At 36.3% G+C, this 26,370-nt stretch overlaps 1 protein-coding gene across 1 annotated transcript in view; it reads right to left on the minus strand.

Annotated features, from left to right (window-relative positions):
• chrnb1 (cholinergic receptor, nicotinic beta 1) overlaps window positions 1-25,748 on the minus strand; it is a 33,543-nt gene extending 7,795 nt beyond the window's left edge. The window contains exons 1-9 of the mRNA XM_015373780.1: window positions 25,543-25,748; window positions 20,970-21,103; window positions 15,005-15,049; window positions 14,490-14,599; window positions 10,825-10,933; window positions 10,595-10,739; window positions 8,811-8,996; window positions 6,149-6,372; window positions 873-1,051 (exon numbers count right to left, since the gene is read on the minus strand). Coding sequence (XP_015229266.1) covers window positions 873-1,051; window positions 6,149-6,372; window positions 8,811-8,996; window positions 10,595-10,739; window positions 10,825-10,933; window positions 14,490-14,599; window positions 15,005-15,049; window positions 20,970-21,103; window positions 25,543-25,606 — 1,196 coding nt within the window. The 5' untranslated portion in view covers window positions 25,607-25,748. The remainder of the gene's footprint in view (window positions 1-872; window positions 1,052-6,148; window positions 6,373-8,810; window positions 8,997-10,594; window positions 10,740-10,824; window positions 10,934-14,489; window positions 14,600-15,004; window positions 15,050-20,969; window positions 21,104-25,542) is intronic.
• Between the last annotated feature and the right edge of the window lie 622 nt (window positions 25,749-26,370).

Raw genomic sequence — 26,370 nt, forward strand, 5'->3', positions numbered from 1 at the left:
AAAATGCAAAACCAACAGTAACAGAACATATAGTGTGAAATCAGCAGCATCATCTTGTTTATTCAGAAAAACAGAACCTTTTTATTTCTTTTTGTAAAATTATCATCTTAATTCAGAAAAAGATGAAAAGGGAGCAAAATGCAGTATGCTTCTGTATAAACCCTCATACAATATCTTATCATTTAAAAGTTATTTTATTACCGTAATCATCTAAATCAAACTCCTTGTTCTGACACAAGAAGCTTGATAAGAAACCATTGCAATTTGCCTTTGTTTTAAAATACAAGATGCATTGTTTGATCTGACATTAAATTTCTCATAACTACAACATTATATGGTTACTGAAATAATAAAATAAATCTAAATGTTTGATTTAAATTTCCTGAGCATTGTTCCATGACTCCTTTTTTAATTTATACATTTGTATGTTTGGTGAAAAGGGAAAAAAGCTTAAATCAGGATTTAAATTTTATTTCTGTCCAACTTCATGTGTTTTTTTTTCAGGTATACCCAAGCGTATTTTTAAAAGAGAATAAATAAACAGATACGGTCACAGAGGAAGCAGAGTCATGCATCAAGTGCAGCCCACCTGGTAAAGGGGCTGAATTGGACTGATCCTGGTAAATAATCAGATTTGCTATGGGCCTGTTATTTCCATGGACGGTCATTCTACAAGACATCCTCTGTTTATCTTTAGCCACTGTTTCGATTGACTGTTGAATGACAACTTAATGCCCTCTGGAACCTGCTAGCTCCTTGCATATCAAATGTTTTACATTCCTATCACTTCTCGTCCAACCTTTTTTAGTTCTCAACAGTTTTTTGTCAGTGAGAAGTAATGCAGCTGATCTGCAGAGCAAGAAGATCCTCACCTGTTGGGCTTAGGGAACAGGATGGACGTGTCAGGTTTTCGGATGAAGTACTCATCAGCCACTTTGCTGATACTCATCACCGTCTGTTTCTCCCGGCGGGGAATGATCTCGAGGGAAAGTGGGGTTTCTACTTTTGGACGCATCATGCATAGATAGGTAGGCAGGATGTGTATAAAGATCTGGGTGGAGAAGGAGAGAGAGAGCAAAGAGTTAGTGCTACAGTTCAGATGTTACCAGGTTCCAGTTTATGGAGATATAATATGACGGATGTCTGGTCAAAGATTATAAATAATGATATTTCTTTTTTATTTACCAAGTACATTTTTCTCACATAGGACTTAGCAAGAGCAGACAAAATATATACTTCACACTAGAGCAGCACAATATATTGCAAAAATATCATGATTTTGATTTCAGTTTCTGCATAGATCATATTGCAAAGGATTGTTTGGAGTGTAATAAATGATATATCAAACTGTGATGGTAAATCCTAATTTAGAAAGATGAAAACAGGTAGAGATCACAGATAAAATCGGCATTGGAAGAAACACCGTATTAACCTCATTGCCTAAAATCATGCAGCCTGACTTTACATCCCAGCAGGAAGCCATGTGGTCGGTGCAAAATTCCCTGCTACCAAACATCTATTAGCCGGAAGCCTAAAGATAATTACAGCTTCATGAGGTCAGAGACCCCCCAAACCCACCCACACCTCCCCGCCGCCGCCCCAGGAACTATGAATTCCTGAGACATAGTGAGAGCTATAGGCTATAAAGCTTTGATAAGTCATTGGAAAGGTGTTTTGCAAGCCCTTTGTGTTTGATCATAGTCACTGTACTGTAGGTATTATATGAGCGTTCCTTTGAGGATGACTGCAATCAACCACTTTGTCAGCAAAACAAACACAAACACCTTTCAACCCAAACAGACCCTTCAAGTGACCAGTAACCAGACACTTAAACCCAAATATACATCTTTTTACCAGAATGTATTCAAATGATCTGTAATCAAAGGTGTCCTTTCTTAATTTCAGTACACAAGTTTTTAACTCAATCTTACAAATAACAAGAAACAAGGACCTTCTGAGACTCGCATATATAAGTTATATGAATAATCAGAACTGACCTTCACACTCCACAACCTCCAAAAAATTAGATATAATCAAAAAGATCATATTTAAACAGATCAACATCTTCAAGAACAATCCCCTGAAAGACTAAAACTAACACCAGCCTCTAAAAACACACCAAAAAGGACCCCCCACTATGGAAAAACAAAACAAAGGACAAAAAAAAATAATGATAATTGTGTTTAAACATCCTCTCAGGTGTTACTTCAGAAATATTTGAGAAAAAAACGAATATTCTCTAAAAAATTCAGATGTCTCTGGATTTTCCACTGAAGTAATCTGTGTGGTGAGACTGGTGTTGGGCCCCACCCATGTTCCTGCTCTTAAATTGAAATTTACAGTTTGATAGATCCTTGTGAGGGAACCAAAATCATTTCAAATTTGTCTTTTAAAGAATGATCAAGGCACTTAGTGATAAAGTAGCACATCACAGGGCAAAGTTCCAACCTTGATCAATATAACAAATGTTGTAATTGGCTTAATTATGTTCTGGTTGATGCTTTCAGATGCTTTTTGTAAAAACTCTCACCTGACCCCCCCTGACTGACAGACTCAGTAATAATGTCACTGGCACTGTAGCACAATGATATTTAATGAAGGGTAAAAAACCCTAAATTAAAATTTTGAACTTCTATATGTTGAGAAATGAACATTAAGTCATATTTTGGGCAACTATGATATTTCATTCGAACTGGATGTGAAAAACAAAACTGTGGAGTAAAAAGTTTCCTGTTGTGTAATAGTGGGTTTAAGAGTTCTTCTTTTCTCTGGGTTTTCATCAATGAGATCCTAGATGCTGAGCAGTACTGGGTGACACAAGAGAAAACTGATACTTAATTTATCCAAATGTAACATCCTGTATTGCATTCCATCCAGTGTTTTATCCCAGCTGAGGAATACTATTCCTGCAGCATGATGCTGCCAACACCATGTTTTACTATTGGTGTGTTCACGGTGATATATAGAGATAGTTTTTTTTTTTTAGTTTAGATTTAAGACTTCTTTAATCATGAGTTTCTTCCTCCTGCTCCTAATGAGAACCACATGTGTAATACATACATATAATAGAGTCTCTCACCTGAGCTGTGAATCTCCTCAGCTCCCAAACAGTTATTTCTGTTTTACCTACTTCCTTTGATTTTTGCGCTCCTTGCTCAGTGTGTCGGCTAAACAGAACGGGTTTCCTGGTCGGATTCCACATGGTTGACTAAACCGAGCTATAAGATCTTCAAATTGAAGATTTTTATATCCATTCATTTTTGTGTTAAAAGTGCCTGCTTTTAATTTTTACTGTCTGTCTATCTTCGATTCAATTAAATCAGTTTATTCATACAGCGCCAATTTAGATTTCATCTCAAGGCACTTTACTAAAGACAATTAAATGAGATCATACAGTCAAACTGATTCAAAGTTTTCTATCTAAGGAAAACCAGTTGATTGCATTGACTCATTGACTCAAATACAATCCCTCACACTAAGCATGCTTGTAGTGACAGTGGAGAGGAAAAACTCCCTTTTAACAGGAAGTAACCTCCAGCAGAACCAGACTGTGAGCGGCCATCTGCCGAGGCCGACTGGGGTTCAAGGAGACAGAAGCAGAGAATTATCTTCAAGTAAGCATGAGGGAACAATCAGTGATCAGCTCTATGAGGGTAATCCTAAAAGTTTGATTTGCCTCTAAAGAGCTACTCACCGATCAATTTAATTTCAGAATACTGTTAACTTAGGCAACAAAAAAATTCACATGCAGATCAGTCCCACCAGTAGAAATAATCTAATGCAACAAATGAGAGAAAGCAGGGACTCTCTTTATTATTCAATCATTTTAAAGCCTTAAAGAAAAATATGTTTCTAAACTCCACTGATATTTCATCTTTAATGCTCTATATTCCATCTATTAGATTTTCTACACACAAGAGGCTTTTAAAACCGTTGAAGAAACCATCCACTGGAGAGCACTTCTTTATGAACAAAGACATTCCTCACCATAAGGCGCAGCAGTAACTCAGCTCATGTTGTCTTTTGACATGTTTGTAACCCTCTGCATAGCTGGATGTCTCACATTCATAGATGTACAACAGGATATAATATCTGCTCAGTCCAAATCGTAACATAAAACCACTGAGACATGATTGAAGACGAGAGCCTAAAGTCTTAAAAAGATTTTCTAAATGTGGCTGTTTTCCAGAAAGTTTTATCCCAGGCTTAAATCCAACAATTCGATCTAAAGTGTACATTTTACACTTTTGAGACTAATGTAGTGAAATTGCCTTAAACTGCCTTTGGTCTCAATGCAGCTCTGATGCCTGTTGATGTGTATTAGACACAAAGAGAAAATTACAATATAAGCCCTTTGCAGGCATGTTTTTTTTTTATTGCATTTGGTTAAATAAATAATAAAACTAAATATGGACCTGAATAACATTTTCATACACAAGAAACATATTTACATACTGTTGAGACATATAAAAATTTTTCTGCTGTGCACTAGTGCAAGTGTGTCAGGTGTAATGCCCAGCGGTTAGATCCCAGCGTGCATCTTTAAGATACAAGATTATGCTGAGAGTTTCTTTTTTGCATCACACAAAACAATGATTTGTTTTTGTGCAATATTCAACCTAGAGATTATTCATTTGAATATTTGTTTGAAAGAAAAAAAAGATAAGGTTAGGCCTAAAACAAATTTACACATGATCTAGGACTTGTTTTAATGTAGGGAATTAGACCAAATGATCAATTTTATACTTTTTTGCTGTGAATTTATATTTATAAATATGGCTTAAACTGAATTAGGAAAAAACCTGACATTAATATGTCTAATAAATGTTAGATAAGGTATCAAACAGTGATAAATGGGGTTTTAGATAATACTTTACTTGCCAAACTTTTCTTCCTTCAGGTGAAATAAGTAGTAGATATAAAGGTCAACTCCTCCGCTTTAGCTCCATTAGACCGTGTAAATCACCTGTATGCTAGTACTGAAGTACAATCTTAGGTGAATGTACCCTGAAATTGTGACAGACTGACGTATAGAGCAGTAATTAGCTTTACATAATGTACAATGTGGGCCACAGCTGCTGATGGAGGTTAATGGTACAGGATGACATTTGCATTGTCGACGCTGCTTTAATCCAACCATTTCTGCCTCCCTCACACAGATTCATGCTGAATTAACTACAAAATGCCCAATACAAGATAAAGAATTTCTTCTTAACAACATAGTTTCTCTAAATTTTAAGCTTTAAATAATTTTAATGTACTTTATGCAGTTTTCGTAATAATTTATTTTTAGACCTAACAACACAGAAAAAAACAACTAACATCCTTAAGACAGATCCCCAAAACCTAAGCTGAGTGGCGTTGTGTTTGCAATCCAGCGCAGTGAGGACTGTAAATCCTCCTATATTGGAGAACCCAAACAACAACTTCAGGAACACGTGGCACAACATAGGAGAGCCAGCAGCCTGAGAAAGTATCAGCTGTACACTTGCATTTCGAGAAAAAAGGACACACCTTAGAAGACCAAAGTGTTCAGATTTTTGACAGAAACAACAGATCGTTTCAAACAGGTGACAAGGAAGTCAACTTTGTGAAAAAAGAAAAGCAATCAATGCAAAGAGGGGGAGGAATCGCGGATTCAGCTTCCAATCATTTACAGTTCAGTCATGGAACTCATTCCCAAAAAGTTACAGAAGCACTCCCACTATAATTCAAAAGGCCAATCACAGATCCGACAACAAAAGGCTCCAACAATCCATACAAACAAAAGGCAGCTATTTGATTTGCATCTCACTTGGAATGTGTGCAGGGGGATGGACCTCCATGCTGCTTAAACATACCAGCTTTCCAATTAGAGTTTGCTCTAGTGCGAGCCAGCAGAATTGGTAAAAGACTCCTGGACAGGTGTAGAAAACGTCTTAAAAAATCTGAGCAAAAGTCCAGATACCTTCCAATTTAAGCCTGTTTGTGTTTCTTTGTTATAGTTCACTATATTAACCTTATTTGCTAGAATTACCTCTTTTGTGTTTGAATATACATCTATAATCCTGAAACTCTCTCCATCCATAGCTGACAATTATAAAACTCTCCAATTCCTCAGTTTTGCTTGAAGCTTATCATTAACATGTCAGAAAGCTGTGACTCTTACCTTGCGTACCCACATTGGCATCATGTGGGTGTTGGGGGAACGATGGTGCAGGTTGAGGACGACCACGCTCAGGATGACGGAGAAGGTAACCAGGATCATGGTGAACATGATGTAGTTGACAATGATTGGGACACCCAGTGAAGTCTCAGGGATCTTATCAGCCAGCAGCAGCAAGAACACGGTAAGGGTAAGCAACACATTGATGGACAGACCCATCTTCTCTCCTGAGAAAGAGAAAAATAACAAAAAGATAAATAAAGAGCACAAGGTCACTCCTTGCTAAAAGAGCACAGAATCAATTTGTTGACTAGTATTCCCATCTCCCTAAAAGCAGGGTTTTTGGTTTTTTTTTTGAGACTGTAACATACATCTTTATCAATGTTCTTAAAAAAAAAAGAATTGTTGCTGATCATAAATCTAAAGAAAGACGTATCAATCAGATTTTAAGTCTATCATTGTAGACATTTAAACCGATGCCTTTCAGAGAAGTTTGTCACCACTATACTTCTTGAAGTAATTGAGTTGAACAAGCCATTCTGTACACCAAAATTTCATGTTAAATCATGTTAAAAACAGATGGCACTTGGTCCAAATTGTTCACTTTGGGCTTGAGTAACAAAGATTTATCTGATTGATTAATCTACCAATTTCTGTTTTTATTCATTGCTTAATAATCAGGTAGCAAAAGGTTCCTCAAATAAAATGTTTTATAGAATTAAACCACGTGAAACTAAACTTTTCTACTTCAGTAGTTCTAGATAGAGCTTATTGATAGACAAACGTTTTTGCGTCAAAGGCAATATAGTTGACCATTATTTGAATAATCGTTCTGCTGGATCTTCTTCCTGATAAAAGAAAGTTTTCCTCTCCACTGTCGCTACAAGCAAGCTTGTTGTGAGGGATTTCTTTCAATTAGTCCCTGCAATCAGCTGGTTTTCCTTAGATGGAAAACTTTGGACCAATCTGACAGTATGATCAGGTTGAATTGTCTCTATGAAGTGCCTTGAGGTAATGTGTTGTGAATTGGCGCTTTATAAATGAACTGAACTGAATTGAATTGAATTGAGGGTGGGGTCCTGACTCCGGCGATGTCACGTGTCTTGATTTCCTTGACTTCATAATGGCTTTAAGAACCGTTCTTTGTCTACCCTGTAACCCAGAGCCTGTTTGCTTTGGGTGACCCTACCAAGGACTTTACAGTCCCCGACAAAATACCCTCTAGTATTTCTTGGCCTCCACGACATTAAGGCATTGGTTAAAGGAGTGGTGGTGAGAGCTTTAGGACAATTAAAATACAACCCTTACATTTCTAACAACATTGTGTAACTTTTGACCAATGTTAAAGGTATAGTTGAGGATTTTTGCAAATTTTTGAAAAGACCCACCCTCTGTTCTTAAAAAAAATGCACATGCAATACTCCTATTAAACGCGTGTGAGAGCATGCACAAGCCCAGTTCTCCTCTTGCACTCTCAGTTTAAAGGTTGCTGTTTGCATCACTCATTCAAGCTTTCTTTCACAAATATGATTTGCAATTTTTCCACTATGTCAGACTCATGTCCAGTAAGAGAAAATGGAGACAAGTACATAGGACGGCTTTACATATACATATGACCAGAGTAATAGATAATTAGGAGGACCACTTATTTTGATAATCCACCCTGAATCAGAAAATCCACCTCTATACCTTTAACTCTAATCGAGGTAAGAAAAAAAAATAAATCAGGTCAATTTAAAGCTCTTGGTGCACATTGATGCGACAGGAAAGCTCCCCTTCAAAATAAACTTTTCAACTTGAGAGGGTCAGATCTGTCACTGAATGAGTCATGATATCCAGAGTGTATGGAGTTTATGGATGTATAATAAATATATTGGAGAGAACACCTTTTCACACTGATAGCATAAACAGATCAGGACTCAGTTGTCAACTCTGTTGAGACTGGCCAATTGGAACACGGGCCCGCCCATGGCCCAATTTTCACAACAAGAGGAAAAATCCTGAATCAAGAGCAAATGCTTAATTGGTTTTGAGAGAGAGAAGAAAAACTTTTTGAGAGAAATCTACTTTAGAGAGTAAATGTTTTCCCAAAAAACAAAAATTTCTCTCAAAGTGTTTTTTTTTGTTTAGATTTAATCAACATCGGTTTTTGCCATCAGGGTGAACAATTGTTCTCTCCAAAACATATATTTTACTTTCAAAATTGTTTTTCCCTTTCAGATCGCTTTCCTCTTGGATTTAATAAGTACCGTACACAAAGCTAACTCCATAGTGTGCAGCTCTATGGCAGTCAGAGCCTTTACCAGTGGCCTTTACAAGGGCTAATCCTAATTTACACTTCTAGCGCCCCTAGTGGCCAAAAGTTATATAATTTTGCATTAAATTTAGCTATTTTATAAACTATACTCTAGAAGGGTTAGGGTTATATGACATTTAGACTCTCAAAATGTAACCTAGAAAAGGTCCTTTAAGTACAAACATTGACTGGTTGCACATAAACATGCATGTTTCAGCTTAGTTCCAGCTAATTTACTTTAAATCCTCCCGACAAAATTAAGAAACAATAGTTTACTTAATCCAGTATTTCCAGTATTATTTATTTAATTAATCTATAACTGCTGAGCTCATTTTATAGCCAAGAGTTTAACTTTTTCAAAGGCTTTACCTGCATCAGGAGGCAGGTAAAAGTTGAATATAGCGATGATTGTGATGAGGATACAGGGGATGATGATGTTGATGATGTAATACAGAGGCTTTCTCTCTATGATCAGGTAGAAAGTCATTTCTTCGTAGATGCCATCGTTCATGTTTTTCCTGCTTGGCTTGTGTCTGATGTACCACTCACCACCCTCTGGAGAAGAATTAAAACAGGGTAGATTTAATCAACTTGACACCTTGGTGGTCTCTAACTTGGGTTTGCATATAATCAAGTCGATAAAGACACTCCTCAACCCCCATGGAAAAGAAATGTTAAAAAAAAATCACATTGCAAACTTTCAGTGATTTTCAGTTTATGTTTCATATTTTGCATATCATCTATGGCTTATATGATTTTCTCTTAACAGTGTTTACTTTTTTATTAATTTCATACAGTACATATTATAATGAATTTCACAGGGAGCATGTAAAAACTATGTATGTGAGGTTAATGAGTATATGATATGTTTCACTATGTCCAATTAAACAACGTATAAGCCTGCTAAATCTATATCATGAACAAATGCAATTAGAGTCTCTGTATTTGTTTATAGTCCTATATCTGGAGCTCATAGAGGCTGCTGCTGTATTCAGGGTTCAGCATATCAAGTCATTAGAACGTGTTTAGTGATTTGGAAAAGTTTTTATATTGAATGCCCTTCTTGATGCAACTGAGATTCAAAAATGACAGTGAAAGACAATAAACACTTGCCATGGGAAACTTCTATAGAAGAAATTGTATGTGGTCTTCATATGTTTAATGTTAAACTGATATTTTCAAATATGTAAATTAATAGTCCAACCCTTGTTTTAATTTTTTGGAATCCCGCTTCCATTTCATCACTTCCCTGTTAAGCTTACTAGCCTAAGCTTAACAGGAGAAATATTTCGATATTCAGTAAACAGGGTGATATCTGCCTGGAATTTAAAACTCAGGGTAAAAAAAAAACCAAGGCAAGAATATTTTTAAAGCATCATTTAAACCAGGGCTGACCAATCTTTTTAAGACTAAGGTCTTCTTCATGGGTACTGTCGTAAGACGGGCTAATAATGCTGACCTATGAACTGGAGGAGTCAGCATTTACCATAACTATATATAAAAAAATATTTGTATAGTTTCTTTTCATTTCTAATTAGGTTTTAAATATTCCCATTTATAAATCCCTATAAATGCTTAAATGTTTTAAATGATCTATATGATAGAATGCTCTATAAAGGATTAAAAAATTAAAATAAGAGCAGCAGCATAAAATAACATTTCAAATTTAGTCCACTGGTGAGTTGTTCTTTTTTCAGAAAATACTGAGGGCATCCCATGTGGTCCTTTAGGCAGGAAACACGTTGGTGACCTCTGCTTTTAAACATTAATGATAAATATTAAAAAATTAATTTATTTTGATGGAAATTGCAAAACATAAGCTGTTTACAGGAATCTGTATTATAAACCTATATGAAAGAACGTCCAAGAACTGGTTGTAGTTTGTTTGTCTCGTAGTTCAGTTTCACTAATGGCTGGTCAGTTAGTTAAGTTTGCAATACAATTGTTGTACTAAGAATATGGTATTTTAAATTGCTGTCTTGTGTTGTTCCTGTGAGTACTAATGCATATTAGTTTCCATCAAATGAGATAAAACCTACGGGATTTACATGTTATTTTTTTCATAGGGGATCTGGCAAAGTCATAAATGACTTAAACATAACAAAGCCACAATTCGTCATTAAGGTAAACATAAAAAATAGTTTCCCACTCACCACTGAAGCCTTCATCTAACTGGATCTCCCTGATTTCATTGCCTCTTGAGTCTCTTGCATATTGCAGGTCGATCTCAGTTGAATCGTATGTGTAAGAGCGAAACTTCATGGAGCAATTCTGCCAGTCAAATGGGAAATATGTCACCTGGAAAGAAAGAAAATAAAACCCAGGCGTTTAAATCACCAAACTTAAGGAAAACCTTTAAGAGAGTAAATAAAGATGATTCCACCTTGACTCCACAGGAGCTGCAGTAGAGAGCAGGGGGCGTCCAGGTTACCCTGCCATCACTGTAAATCTGAACATGAACTTGAAGGGCCACATCAAACACTCCATCATTGCTGCAAACAGAAACATGGAAAAACATTTATGAAAAAGTTTCTTGCTTTTACATTTCTGTTATTTAAATTCAGTAGATTATTCCATCTCTTTTTGCATTTATAGACCAAAAAAAATCGAAAGTTTAATGAAAATTGAAATCATGGCTTGGTGGAATAATGGGAGAGAAAGGACTACTTTAAGTATGTTTTTTTTTTTTTTTTCTTAAATACTATTTCATAACTCTTTTAACCGCCTCAAATAAACCTGCCACTCTGCTCCACAATCTGAAACCTGTTTTGTTCCTGAGTTTTACTTATTTTGATCCTCTAAACAATGCTCTACCTGCACTAGGTAGTGACCTACTGCCTACAGATCAAATTCAGGTGATTTCATAACCACATTTCCATGCAGTATTCTTATCCCCAGTTGTCGAAGTGGGTATGAAATGTTCCCTTTGTGGGCATCGATTGACAAATGGTTAATAGAAGATGTTCCATTACAGATGGCTTAGATGGATAACTTGAAACCATAACTGTGATCAAATTTTTACAATCTCTTAATACTGGAAATTGTCTGTAAAAGCTTACCTTTAACTGTGGGCTAGACTGTGCCAAAATATTGAAGTTAGTTGCACAGCTATGTTGTTTAATTGACTAGATCCTAAATGATATTAAAACATTTTATTTGGCATTAAATGTGTTGGCAAATGTTGGAACATGTACACAAACCTTTCTTGGCAGAAAGACTCAATTGAAACATCCATATATAGTCGACAGTTTAAGGCTTTTACTATGCAGGTAATTAATCTGGCTCGTATTCCTATTGTTAGTCTAAATAAAACCCAACTATCTGTGAGGCTTAGACTGAAATGAGCAATATTGATCACCCATTATGGGAAGTACACAGAGACTTTTGTTGATGTAGATATTTGTGTGTTAATGTAAGCGGTTCCAAGCGAAAGCCTTGCATACTGAATTTGCTGAACGGTGCCATCAGCCCAATTATTAGAGAGCCATGCTGCTTAATTGCCTATAAAATGTTGATAAAGGGAGTAGTGGGGGTATTTACAGTGGTGTTAATGGGAGCATGAATGTGTTGGGATATGGGAAAAAGAAGGCCTCCACTTGCTTCTCTTGGTGTGTCTAAATAAATGCACTCTTCTGCAGTTTTTCCACTGGATGAATGCTTTAATGTACCTCCTCTTTAGCTGATGTCTATTAACAACAATGTGATCATTCACCTGCAAAAGGGATTTTCGAATTAAAGGGTCCCTTGTTCATAAATTTTGTTAAATCAGAGCACTAAAGTTTACCTTATAGTAAGATTAAATCAAAACAGCTGAATGTTTGGTTATATTTCAAATAGAATAAAACACAAACAGGGCGGAATGTGCATAGTCTGTGAATGAAAACAATCAGGGGAAATAACAGATAAGTTAAAAAATATCAGAATTTTCGTCAGTGATGTCATATTTGACTTAAGTTAGTCCTTGTTTTTCTGGGTTTCAGTAAGTGTCAAGGTGGTGGATGTGATTGTGAACCCAAACGCAGAGTAGAAGGAGGCTGAGATGAGTTTTTTTTCTGATTTAATCAAAAAGGGTAACAGAAACAAAATCAAAGAATAAAATACAGGAGACCAAAAAACCAGGAGATGTCAGGGGAAAACACACACGAGGAGCCAAATAACAACAAGAAACCAGCACTGATGAGCTGCAGAGGGGGATTATATATGGGAGATAGAAACAAGAGTGAAGAAATCAGTTAATTGGGAGCAGGTGTGGACAGAAGCAGCTAGAAAGGAGCCAAGAGGAAAAGAGAATGACAAAAATGGGCAACAAAAAGTAACACAAAAACACAGCACTGCCAGAAAACAGCCACAAAGACACAATTTAAAGTGAAACTAAAAACTTCAAAAGAAACCTAAACTAAGGGCAGAACCCTTACAGTCAGACGCACAACAAGTTAAAGTCATTAAATGTCAGAGTAAGAAAAACTAACTTAAGATGCATGTCTTATCAGGCTTTTCATTGCTGCTATTAAGTAATTTTTAAAACAAAATTTAAACATAAAAAAAAGCCTTTGGAGCTATGAATCTCCAATAAAAAAATAAAAGAACCATACTAAATACTTTTTTGTGAGCAGAAACTAAATCACGTAGGTAAATATGTTGCGTTTCTATATATTTTACTTTTCTGTGTCATCTGTCAGTAGATTCTCTTTTGCATATAAAGTTATTACAGTAAACTAAGACAATAACAGCGCATCCACATGTTCCTCTGAAGTTTTAAAGCCCAATAATTAGCTTCAGATTTTTTTTTATCAATGCAAGAACCAAATAAACTAGATTCTAAATCCCTATTTAAACTTCTTCCAACCAGCTTAACCCGACCTTGTAAAGGCAAACACTGCATTTTAAAAATAAGCATAGATGTACACACTGTGACAGCCTTCTTTCATTCACCAATGCTAGATTTTACACAAACACCGCATAGCATTGATTGAAATCTGACAGTTTGCACACATGTGAATATCAGTGTAAAGCCGCTGTCGCACCTTGACGATTTAGCCAGCTTACGCTTGATGTCCCAGAAAGCTAAAACGCTGAATCGTTAAGGTGTGACAGGGACTTAAGCATGCTGGTCAGAACTGGAGCACAAAAGATGAAGCCTGGATTGAATTTTACTCCAACCCATAATTTAAAGCGAATATTTTGTTATCATATGAGGGCTCATATTATAAACTTTAGAATATATATATTTGTGGACATATACCACAAATGTGATCATCCCAAAGAACTGCAGTGACCAACACATTCCAAGTGTTAGCACCGTGGGTTTCACATGCTAATATATTATTCAGCTAGTTGGACAGAGTCGTACAGCAGCAGATGATCAGACTGAAAACAAATTGTATCGTTTCAAATGCCAAAGGTTTCCGAGTGTAGAAATTGCAAATTGGTAAGAGAAAAAGTAGGTACACATGAATATAAGTCACCTGATACATTAACTTTGATTATTGTCTTCTGAAAATTTAGTATTTTCATGCAGCCAAATCTGAATGATGAAATAATATCTTTCTTTTTTCTTTTTTTTTTTTATAATTCTGGTCACTTGGTGCTTGAGTTAAAGGTAGACTAAGTTTTCCTTAGAGAGCTTCAAAAATCCCTGGATATGGAGCATTCACTAAAGAGATTCACTAAGTTTTAAAAACATTTCTTGCAGCGCCCTCCTCCTTACTGGACTAATTGCCTTATCTTCACCTTATGAGCTCACAGTTAAAAGTAAAAACTCACTACCTTTTTCATCGGTGTCCGTTTAGTCTTGCACTAATATGCTGCTTTGCAATGTTCAGCTGTGTGCTTGGCCACTTCAAGCTAATTTCATTCCTCTGACATGAGAATGAGTATAATACATAGATGTAGCATGTCAGGCATAGCACAGTTTAAAGGAAATATTTGTGAAGACCCTAAAATCTACATAATTTTACTATGTAAAATGATGCAACATAGCTTTTTAAATACAAAACAGAAAAAAAAAGTTTTATTAAGCAGTCATTGGGGTCACTGTAAACGGCTTACTTATTGATTAGAACGATGTCAGGAAGCCACACCCTCGAAGAGGGAACACGTACCACCTCAATCCCATCGTGCTCCTTGGGTTTCCATTTCAGACGATAATCTGTCCATTCCTGTCAAAACGGTTCAGTTTGTGGTTTACATAGAGAGAGAGAGAGAGAAAGCGCAAAGGACAGCAGGCAGAAACATTGCTTATTCAGTACAAATGTAAAGCAGTTTGTCATTTCATCAGTTTTTCTACCCTTTCATTTTTCCACGACTTTAATTAGAGTCCTCGGGGATGATTTCCTTTTCATTTGCATAAAAATGACAAGATTTGCATATGCTTTCATTCTGCCTGGTATACTCCAACTGGTCTGTTTTCTGTGATGTATGGATGAGTAGAGCGTATGAGCTTAACATGGTGATGACCATGACAGATTTTCTTTTTACATCTTTAGAAGAAATAATGTAAAATCCTGAGGGCTACTGAACCTTTTACCCTGAGGCAGAAAGGGCTGAACTGCAAATACACTTACCAGATTCATAACAACGATTGTGCTCATTTCTTCATTTTTCATATTCTGAAAAAAAAAATAAAACAGCATATTTATTATGGCTGATACAAGTCATCTTTTTAGGGTTCCTGTATGTAGAAAAAAGAAACCAATAAGGTCAAAGAAACACCCTAAACTCATTGCTGATATCTTTCATTGATAGCATTTTCCTCTTTGCAGGAAATAGTTTCATCATTGCATTATTAAATACCTGAGTGTCTAAACAAACAGGGAGGTAAACAGAGAGCTCTGTTTGCTAAACAGGGAAAGAAGGTGGAAAGGAAAGTGGTAAAGGTTAATGTGCCGGGGTATCTTTTTATTCAATAAATGAAAACCAATATTTTAAATCATAAACCAACAAAAGTATGAGATATTTGTCTACTACAAGAGAAAGGAAGGGTGGAATCCATCTGGGTATTAAACACCAATATCATGGAGGACCCAATTAAGGGCCTGATTTTCAAAGATACCATATATGGGGTAATAAATTGTGGATGTGCTAATGGTGATTACACAGGTTGCTAGGAGAAATGTTAAAACAAGCAAACATTTTAGATTCCACTGCATTAAAGCGATCAGACTGGGTTTAATACTGGCAGTTTGAAAATAAAGATAAGGTTCTAGGCCATGTAAATGGATACAGTCAGATTTACAGAGTTGGATAATCCAGGTCCAAAAACCCTAAGATTGATATTATATTGATGCAAGTAGGCCCCAGAACGATGACTTCAAAACAGGGAAAGATTTATAAAGTATATTCACAATAATACTGCTTCCAACTAAAGCAATTGATTGGAGCTGGAGTTCTACTTTTAGGATAGAATGGGTCATAATGGCCTCACTCTTGAACACTCGTTGTAGAGAGGTCTTATTATTATTTTTTTCAAAAGCTACGTCATGATTTCCATTTTTTCTCATTATCATGTATTATTACTTTTGTAAATTTCAATTTCTTTTACTGTCAGCTTATTTGGAATAATGGAAGGGTATGTAAACTTTCAAGCAGCACTGTATATGTTTGTAAAATAATCAAAGAACGAAAACCGTTACTGTACAGCATATGTTTGAGAATACATCGAAAGAAGCAAGAAAAAATATTCTCCCAAAGCAGTGATGGTGCCCTTTTTTTTCATTCAATAACTTTATTGTTGCAGAAACGTTAAGAAAAGCCAGTAATTTAAGCTCTGCTGTTGCTGTGGCTTCTAGTGCACAAAGCTTTTGCAAGGACCATAATGCATAAAAACAAAAAGCTAGGGTTAAAAATAAAAAGATAAAATGTGAACACAAAATCCCAATGCAACAGAAAACACGATTGCAAAATATAATTGTTAGTCTGGGTAGGGGCTCATAAATGACATCAGCAATAAATGTGCTAATGTTAAAAATAATATTAATAGTAATGATGATGATTATTCCAATGCTGCCAATTTAAACTCTGTAATAAACTCCACTCTCTCTCCCAATCAGTAAGATATATTTTTGTCTTCAACCTGGAATGCACTGCATTGTGGGACACTCACTGTATATTTCATGGCTTGAGGCAGGAGGCCTTAGCTTCCCTGATCCTGAGCTGCTATTTAAAACACAGGCATGTTAGTGAGACAGCTGGGTCTGCATCAAAGGGGAGGTGGGGGTCGCCTTAAACCTATGTGACACAAAACACATTTCTACCATTACTGACACTTCTATTACAGGTCGCTGGGAAGGCTGAATGCTTGTAGAAAATCCACTTTCCAAGAGAGTTTCCTTCATGATGTTTAAGAGTCCTTTATGAACTCACTTCAGGTCTGAGGCTGACCTTGACTGGCTTCAGCTTCTGGGTACACTGACATGTGGATGGACATTATGAAGCTTGAAATACCATGAAAGTGCAAGGGTACAACTGTAGAAACTCTGATGTGTGTTCAGGCTTTATAGAAGGCCAAAGATGTCACAATATGTAGGAGATTTACAGTCATTCTGTGTTAAGTTTATTGTTTCACATAATCAGAGATAAAACCTGCCTGTGACATTAATGACATTAAAAATAGATTTTTCACAGATAAGAATTAGTGGTGTAAGGTAGGAGCCTTTTACTAAGTAGGCTTTTATTTTTTCCCCAGAAGGCTTTGTTAAATAGAACAATCCAGGTAGGCCCCAGAACGATGACCACAAAACTGGAAAAGATTTATAAAGTATATTCACAATAATAAATGGAACATTATCATGTATAAATAATACATGATAATGATAGTGGCTTTGTTAAAAGAACTCAACAGTCCTCCACCATCATAATCTGTATGGTTACAGTCGGATGTTTTTATTTTACAGCGCATCTCCTCCTATAGATTGAGTACCACCAGTGCAGAGCTTGGAGATTGACAAAAATTCTACATGAAGCACAGGATTAGGCTGTAGACGACAGATGCAGTCATTCTTTTTATTTTGGGGTATTTGGAGAATCAGAAGTGAATTTTAATAGGAATACTGTGTTGACTGTAAAGCACCTGGATAAATGAAACAAATGGGTCACAGTAAGTCAGCTGTCAACCTGATCCAGACTATAATATCAGGCATGACAGGGGAAGTTTCAATGATAACAGCAGAGGTCATGTGTAATGCAGACTTAAAGAGGGACAGAAATCCTTGAAATAAAGGTGACAGGGTCATTGTAAAAAAAAATCAGGTTAGTCGAGTCAGTTGTAGATGTGTACATGTGTATATCATAACATCACAGAAAAAATGCATTAAAACGTTTAATACCTTTAATTTTATTCAATTTTATTCACATATGTCATAACTAGTGTCTAAATGCATAAACATCAGACGTGGGACTGAATTGACCTTGAGCTACGTAGCAAACCATTACTCTTTTAACCTCTTCTAACCAGCTGGTGTCAGCGTATGTTAGATGAGAGCAGAGGGCAGCACCATTAGGAAATAATTATTTGTGCAGCAGGAAGGAATTTAGCAAAAATAAATAAAAAAATAACACTGTTTTAAGATTTAACAGTAAAGTTAAAGACTTATGGAATGTGCTGTATTGATTTGATTAAACTGACTCTGTAATCTGGTTTGAGAGGATGTCTTGTGAATTGGCACAATAAAATAAAATTGAATTGAATGGAAGTTACAGAAGAACAGGAGAGTATGTAAAACTCGCATTCGGGTCACTTATTTTTATTCACCACAATTTTTATATAATGCTAAACGAGCCTACTTTAAACTATATTAGTGCACTGATTCCAACGCTCACAATTCAGTGACAAGCACAACTGAGCTGTGTGAAGCTGACAACACAACATGAAAAAACACACAGCAAATTAAATTGTTAGTGATTGGTTAGTGTAGGTTTGGGCATTTTTAAAATAATAATTTGTGCTATTTTTGTTTCAGAGATAATAAACAGATCATCCAGAGGCCAGAGTCAGTTTATTTAAGTGTAGATTTTTGCAAGTAACACTGTAGTTTGTGCTGTTTTTTAATTTTGGCTGATGGCTTCACCATCCGACCAGACGTTAGTGCTGTTCTCATATCCTGATATAAAGTTATAACGTAACCTTATATGGCATTCCTGTACTGGCAATGAATATTACAGAAGGCATGTTTCCCTTTAGTAGGTGTTATGATTGTTTTACAATGTTTAGCAGTTCATCATCTTCCCAGATCCTTAATGTGGCTTTGCCGTTACCCCTAGCAACCCCATAGAAATTCCCGTCAAAATCTACCTATCAAGAATTCACAATTAAAGCATACCATAGGGTAAACATCACATTATAGAGTCATTCCAAAAAAGATAAAAAACAATCCACTGGACTTGGTTTCCAAGTTTGAAGACGTTTCGCTTCCCATCCAGGAAGCTTTTTCAACTTAGAATGTCAGACGTAGCATTGGGTTCGAGGTTTTTGAGAGTGGACTAAAACATAGCCTTGTTTCGCCTTAGAAAACATGCTAATTGAACCTGACAAGAGGGTCCACCCCTTTGGAATGGGGGTCGTTTTGTTTCTTTTTTTTAGCCTGTAATACCTAAAACCTGTCTATCTCTCTGAAAGGGAGGCCGTTAAAGGGAATTGTTAGCCTCGCTGAAGAGGTAAAGTGCTGTGTTCCCCTGTAAGGGGGTGCGGATTGAGATGATGGCGGGAAGGAATCAAGCAATCATTCGCTGAATTGCTTGTTTTTGAATCTGAAATCTGCTTTGTTTTGGTCCACTCTATAAAGCCTCGAACTCAACACTATTTCTGACATTTTGAATTGAAAAAGCTTCATGGATGGGAAGCAAAACATCTTCAAGCTTGGAAACAAAGTGCAGTGGATTGTTTTTTTTTTTACTTTTTGGGAATTACTATGATCAGGATGAATGAAAGTCTTCACCAGCATTACACTACACACTGCTGCTAAGTTGTTCTCTATGTACAACTTTTGAAGCAGTTTTGGAAGATAATACATTTCTGGAATGGTTGGTTTAGAAACTCTAATGGGATGGGACGTCATAAGCCAAAATTCAAAATGATTGTATCTTTAAAAACAAGCGCAGCACAAATAACAGTTTCAACAGCAAAAATCTGCACTAAAGACGCACTAATAGCTTCATGAAGCTTAGGACAATATGCTTGTTTAGTCTTAAGCTTGTGGTGAATACAAATAGGTTACCATCAATGCGCCTGTGAAGCACAAAAGGTCATTTTCAAGATGATAACTTATAGATACAACTTCCACTTTTATAAGGTGACAGTAAAAAAGTGACACGTAGTGCCTTAACACATCTGAATGACCAAGTTATAGAAATCCACACATCACCCTAATACAAACTGTACTCTCCTTGAACCCCAGTCGGCCTTGGCAGATGGCCGCTCACACTGAGCCTGGTTCTGCTGGAGGTTTCTTCCTGTTTAAAGGGAGTTTTTCCTCTCCACTGTCGCTATAAGTATGCTTAGAGTGGGGGATTGCCTTCGAGTCAATGAGTCGATACAATCAAATGGTTTTCCTTAGATAGAAGACACTTTGAATCAATTTGACTGCATGATCTGGTGAACTGTAAAGTGCCTTGAGATGAATTGAATCACAGTGTATGTGTATTGATCCAGGCCTTGTTCACACACAAAATTTGACATTTTTTTGCAGTTATGCCTTTCACATTAACAGCGTTATACATCCTTTAAAATGATTTATCCTAAAATGGACGAATTTATATCATCTCAGGATTTAAGCCTGCATATGGATATGAAATAATAATAATAATGATATGTAAAATAACATAATTAATTGAATTAAAAAGAAGGATAATAATCTCAGCTATGTCACGGTGATCATAAAAGCAACACAATATTTCTTTGCTGCAACACATGTGCAACCATCATGAAGTTTAAAATGAATTTTGTCGGAGCGGTCATGACTTTTAACATTTCTTCAAATACTTTTTGTTTGTAATTTTTTTTATCCATGATCAATGATTTGGATCCGCAGTTTATTCCAGACACGAAGTCATGGTTGGATTCTGATTGGCTGACAAGTTTTAGTTTTACAGTACACTGCCCCCTTTGTGTCTGGCACATTTAAATAAAACGTTCAGTGGCATATTTCTGGGAGAGTGTTCATGAAAGCTTCTCAAATAAAAAAAGGAAAACCTTCCCTGTTTTCCTGTATCATTTTTGAAAATGTAGAGGAGATATTTTTGTTTTTATTCAATTACTTCGATTCTGACCTTTCTGCTCAGAATCCTCTTCTTGAGATCTTTCAGTCTGTTGTCTTATTTTATACTCTCTGCTCTATCAGATTCATAATTCTTATTAAGGTGATTATAATAGTTCAGTTTTTTTGTCTGCTAAACCATTTTTTTGTTATTTTATAATAACAACTTAGAGATATACAGGGATCTCCTATAAGTTTTCTTCAAGGGTCTGTCAGGTCTTATTTAAAATATGCTGATACTTCAAACACCTTATGTAAAACAGTGAGATAATTTGCCTACCAATCCAACGAAGGAGGACAGGATCATCCCCACACGAACCACCACCCTATCAGCAGGGGTCAGAGCAGGGCGAACCTTCAGGTTGTAGCCAGTGAAGATTTTCTTCATTACAGTCTGCTCTGCCTCAGCAGCACCTGAACAACAGAAAGGAGAAGTTTAAAGGTGACATGAAACACCAAGAAAAAGGTCCACTGGGGAATAAGAAAGAGAATTAACAGTTTATGCTAAATCTGGAGTTTATAATCTAAGATGACTTGAGCTCCCTGATGTCTTTTGATTATGCCACATGGCATTTTTGAACCTTCTTGCTTGTTTTGACTAAATTACATTAAGTGATAAACATGCCACTTAAATACAGTAGTAGCCATTGAAAATTTCCCCACTTTCCTTGATGGACCCTGAGCTAGTCCCTGGCTACTCCCCTAAATTGCTTTTTAAACATCTGAAATATTCTGTCATGATTTGTGGACATTAAGATCTAAAGAGAAGCATTTTCTCCTGGTCAGACCCTGTAATTCAGTGAAAGGGTGGAGTTAGAGAAAATAAATATGCATGCCCATGAGAAAGCTGAGAAGGTGGCTGGAAGATGGAGGGGATGTTGCTGCAATTTGACTGCCATTCCACTGGCTTTTGACTGGGAATGACCACTTTTAAATGGCTGCTACTGTAATTCCTTGTATCAACATAGGCTTTTCAGAGCTGTATCGATTGGTAGAGTCTGTGTCAATGAAGTTGTCTGACCAGATTGCCAGGACAATACCAGCAGCTACTGAGGAAGGATAAAATCCAGTCGTCAACTCTTTTATGCTATCTCAGTGTGGTAAAGAAAATAACTACTAAAATGTCCAAATTGTAACCTTTTGATAGAGACAACTAAAGACAACTTTTTTGACTGCTGTGCCATGTGGTGCTAATGGCTACAGATACTTACCTTCTTTCTTTGTTTATCAAAGGTAAACCAGTACTTTTTACAGACTTTAATTGTTGAAGCAAAGAAACTCCAAAGATATTTTTTTTGATGGGACCTTAAAGAGCATTCATATGCTACACCATCTAAAATTCATCCCTTAGACAGTGACTCTAAAAGCTGTTCCCTTCACGAATACTGCTCAACACCCATAAACCAGACTATCCCATTCCTTCTATATGAACAATATGGTAGAGGTCATGCTGAAACTCTAAAGACCATTACAACAATATGTCAGCGTTTGGTTGAGGTTTGAGGACCCAAATGCAGAGGCAGGGAGGCAGAGGTGAGTTTTTCTAGGTTTAATGAAAAGTTCAAAAACAGCTGAGGCAGGAACCCAAAAAACAACATGAAAAAAGTAAAAGAAACCAGAACCATGGAGACATCAGGGGAAAACAATCATAATGAGGTAAGACGAAGTATGACAAGGAACCAGCACTGAGCAAATGCACAAGGAGAGTATTTATGGGAGATTGAACAAATAGAGGATTAACGAACTGATTGGGAGCAGGTGTGAAGAGAGGAGCCTAGAAAGGAGCTAGGGAAAAGGAGACCAACACAAGAGGACAGCAGAGGGCAACAAATAAAAACATAAGAACTGAAATATAACCAGAAAACACAATTAAAATAGGATTTAAACCAATAAAACTAGAAAACACAGAACAAAGTAAAACTGAATACTCAAAAGAAAACATAACCGAACCAAGACTGTGACACAATAGACTTTATGGGAGATTCATCTTGTAGACATTTCAAATCTGTTCTTTGTAAAGAAACTGATTATTTGAACAATGCCTAAAGACCAGTCATGCCTTCCACGTACCAATCCTTTTAAAAAATATACTTTTCAGTTAAAGAACATTTTCTTATGCAAACTCCTAAGATTTTTTTTTTCAAGAAACTCAAAATAGTATTCTTTAAGAGACTCTAAAGAAGATTCTATTGTAGAGACTTCATAATATAAAATACCGTATATTTAAGACCGTTCTTCAGGCAGCATCAACATTTTTTGGCTATAAACATAACTGCTTTTGTCAAAACTTTAAAGTTTAGTCCTAGATCACAGACTCTGAAGACTTAACCTTTTAAAGAGACGGAATCTTATTCATCTGTTATAGAACGACTATTTCTTTAAAGCTACAGTGTGTATTAATTACACACTGTATAGGTGTACTGACATAAATGTAATACAGTTGTGGTTAAAAAGTTTAGATAGCCTCCCAATAAAGAAAATGATAAACTCCCAATAGTAATTGAAATAACAAAAAGTAATTATAAACATTTACTAAAAGATAATTATAAAAGTAAAATAAAATACAGATTTTTAATGTTTGTTTAAATAAAAAACGCAGTCCCAGAGAAAATGAAGTACCGTTTTCATGAACAGTGGACCATCCTACCTGACAGCAAGTGCAGAAGTCTGACCAAACATATCCTGAACCGCCATGGCCTCTTTGCCCCCATCCTCCATCTATTCCTCCCTGTATTCCTTGTCTAATAACCCTCCTGCTACAGTCAAGACTAGGACTCTATAAACAGGTAATATACATAGACTACAACACTTGGTCTGTTTATATCACTTTGCTAAGCAGCTAACCAAAACATGATTGTGACGTGAAACAAATAACGGGTATATTTTGTTATCTTGGGCTTATATAAAATCTATAACCTACACAGACTAATAAAATCACATATATAAGATTATCTATGTAAACAAACCTCCTCATCATCAACCTCTGGAGAAGCAGTGGGGGGTGAAGTTCATGTTGCTGCAGTCTGACCATTAAATGTTGCTGAAAATGACACGCACCGCAGTGCAGAGGAATCCTGTCCCTCCTTTAAGGACATTTCATCCCAGCGCTGCATGTCTGTTGCCCCTAACATATATTTTTTAATAATCCTTTTAAATAGGAAACAACTTAATTTTACACTGCATTTTGTACCATATTTATTTTGCACTGTACTGAACCTTTCCATATTAAAGTCCTTTTGCACTATTATTATTTAAACTGGTTTTCCTTTTCTTCCATACCATTTACATGGTGATCAATGCTGCAGTTTAAACGCTAATGTTCTATTGGAAGCCATAAGCAACATAATTTTGTTATGTATACAAAATGACAATAAAGTTTTTCTAACTCTAATGACTGAATATCATTGTTTTTGCTAAGGGTCTTAACAGATCACTGGAATGATAAAACATTTCTAGGGGCAGTTACTGAATCTGGCTTTTGATAGTATTAGGGAAGGTGTTTTATGTCAAATACCAATTATTTTCTGAAAAATATCCATAGCTTCTTCCAAAGCTCAAAGCAGAAAAGTCTAATATTTAAAAGGTTAAACATATCTGAAGTCAGAAAAGTCTAAATCTAGAATTCTGTACCACCTTAAAGGAGTATTAAATTCGTCACTGCGGATCTTAAAAGCTGAGCAATATTTAAACCATGTTGTTTCCGTTTTATTGCATTTCCACAAACAACCTTCTGTTTTACTTGCAAGCATTTCCTCCCTTGTGCTGGAAGGTTAGAAGCATTTATAAACAGTGGCCTTGGTGACGTGGCATCCATCACATTTGGCATCACTGTTGCTCTAGCAGAATCTGACCTGACAGGAATAAATGACAACAATCACCCAGCAAGGCGCCCCTATTAGTGAGGCACAGGGAGGCATGACTGCTCATGGTCAAGAAATGGGACAGCTGCTTTTGAATAGGTGGTAAAATAGAAAAAAAATAAGATTGCTGAAGGAAAAGCAAGATTCAAAATTGCTTTTTTTATATTAGAAAACATCATCGCTTCTTTTAGATTTGCGTTTTTGGTTAGGATTCAGTTAAACATTTTTAGCTCTTATTAGCTCTCTAAATTCAAATAAATGCAAAAATAAGTGATGAAAATTATATGAAGACCAACTTTTGTAGCGATAAATTTTAATCTAAACATCCTGGCCAGAAGAGCCTTTCTCTCTTCAACCAGAACTCTCACATCCAATATCTAAATTCAGATAAAGAAATCGATTTCTGCATTGGCTTCTCCTTTGAGGGCAATTTGATACTTTCTTTGATCTAATAATGATTTTAGGTGAGCTTTGATGTTTGACTTTGATTGAACCATTAGTGTCCCCATTGAAAAAATAGAAATGAAACAAAAGACAACATAATGGTTGTCAAAGCCCTTTTTTTTTCTTATCCAGTCGTGGCTTAATGGCAAAGTTGATGCTCTTTTGCCATCACTTGCCAGCGTCACAAGTTTATCTCAATGTCAGAAGGAGTTTGGAAACTAATACCAAACATTTATTATTGTAGCTCTGCTATATAGAGCTGAATATTCAGGATTTCTATTATGTGCAGCTGTCTAGTATTATGTCTAGTAGAGCCACATCCATGAGGATAAAGCTGCAGAAAATACTCAACCAACATGAGCTGGTTCTCTAAGTCAGCTCTCCTACTGAAATATTTTCTAATTTCCCAGTGACCTTTAGTCTTTCAAAGGGTCAATAAAATTACTATTATTGATTGAATGCAATCTAGCATTCAAGCTAGCCTCTTTATATGAATTATATCAGCAGAACAGCTCAGTGTTGGGTACATTTTGTCATCTTGTGTCTTACCTCCTGGAGTGCTCAGACAGTAAAAGCAACATAACAGCAGCAGCTTGCTCAGCAGGCTTATCATGGTGGCCCCCTGAACCAAATGCGGATCTTCAAGTAAGGATAATCCAACTTTTCAGACCAATATTAATACTTGTCTTATCCAGCAGATGAAAATGTTTTAACACTGAGTCCAGTTTGGCTAGAGCTGTTGTTGTCTGTCAGTCAGCGGAGCCTGGACAACTGGTGTGAGCTCCAATTACCTCCAAGAGGGAGGGGTTGTTTTTGCACCATAAGTATGTGCTAAAACTGTGAGTCTGGCATATTATTAAAGAAATATACTACAATTCAACGACTTTAAAGTACGTTGTTTGTGAAATCTTTAAAGGCTCTCGTTTATACAGGTTATTAAGTACATTGGCTGGGAAGAGAAGTATTTTTTAAAATGCATTATATACGTTTTAGTTTCAGTAAAATCCTTAACTATGCTCAAAATGGATGTGTGTCACACTATTTAGAATAGACTCTTCAGTAATCCCTCTCATTAAGCATGATTGTAGCGACAGTGGAGATGAAAACCTCCCTTTTAACAGGAAGAAACCTCCAGCAGAACCAGGCTCAGTGTGAGCGGCCATCTGCCAAGGCAGACTGGGGTTTAAGGAGACAGAAGCAGAGATGCAAAAAGCAGCTGTAAAAGTTGGCCCGATCCAGGAAACACACAGCAAGGCAGATGAGCTCCGAGCAGCTCCCATGCCAGAGGATGAAGAGAGCACCTCCAGCCAGTTCTACAGATCTACAGTTTAAAATACACGTTTTTGAACTATCCCACTGTCTGTCTTTCCTTGAATA

This window comes from Cyprinodon variegatus, unplaced genomic scaffold, assembly GCF_000732505.1.
Source record: "Cyprinodon variegatus isolate N-32 unplaced genomic scaffold, C_variegatus-1.0 Scaffold92, whole genome shotgun sequence".
Taxonomy (NCBI): Eukaryota; Metazoa; Chordata; class Actinopteri; order Cyprinodontiformes; family Cyprinodontidae; genus Cyprinodon; species Cyprinodon variegatus.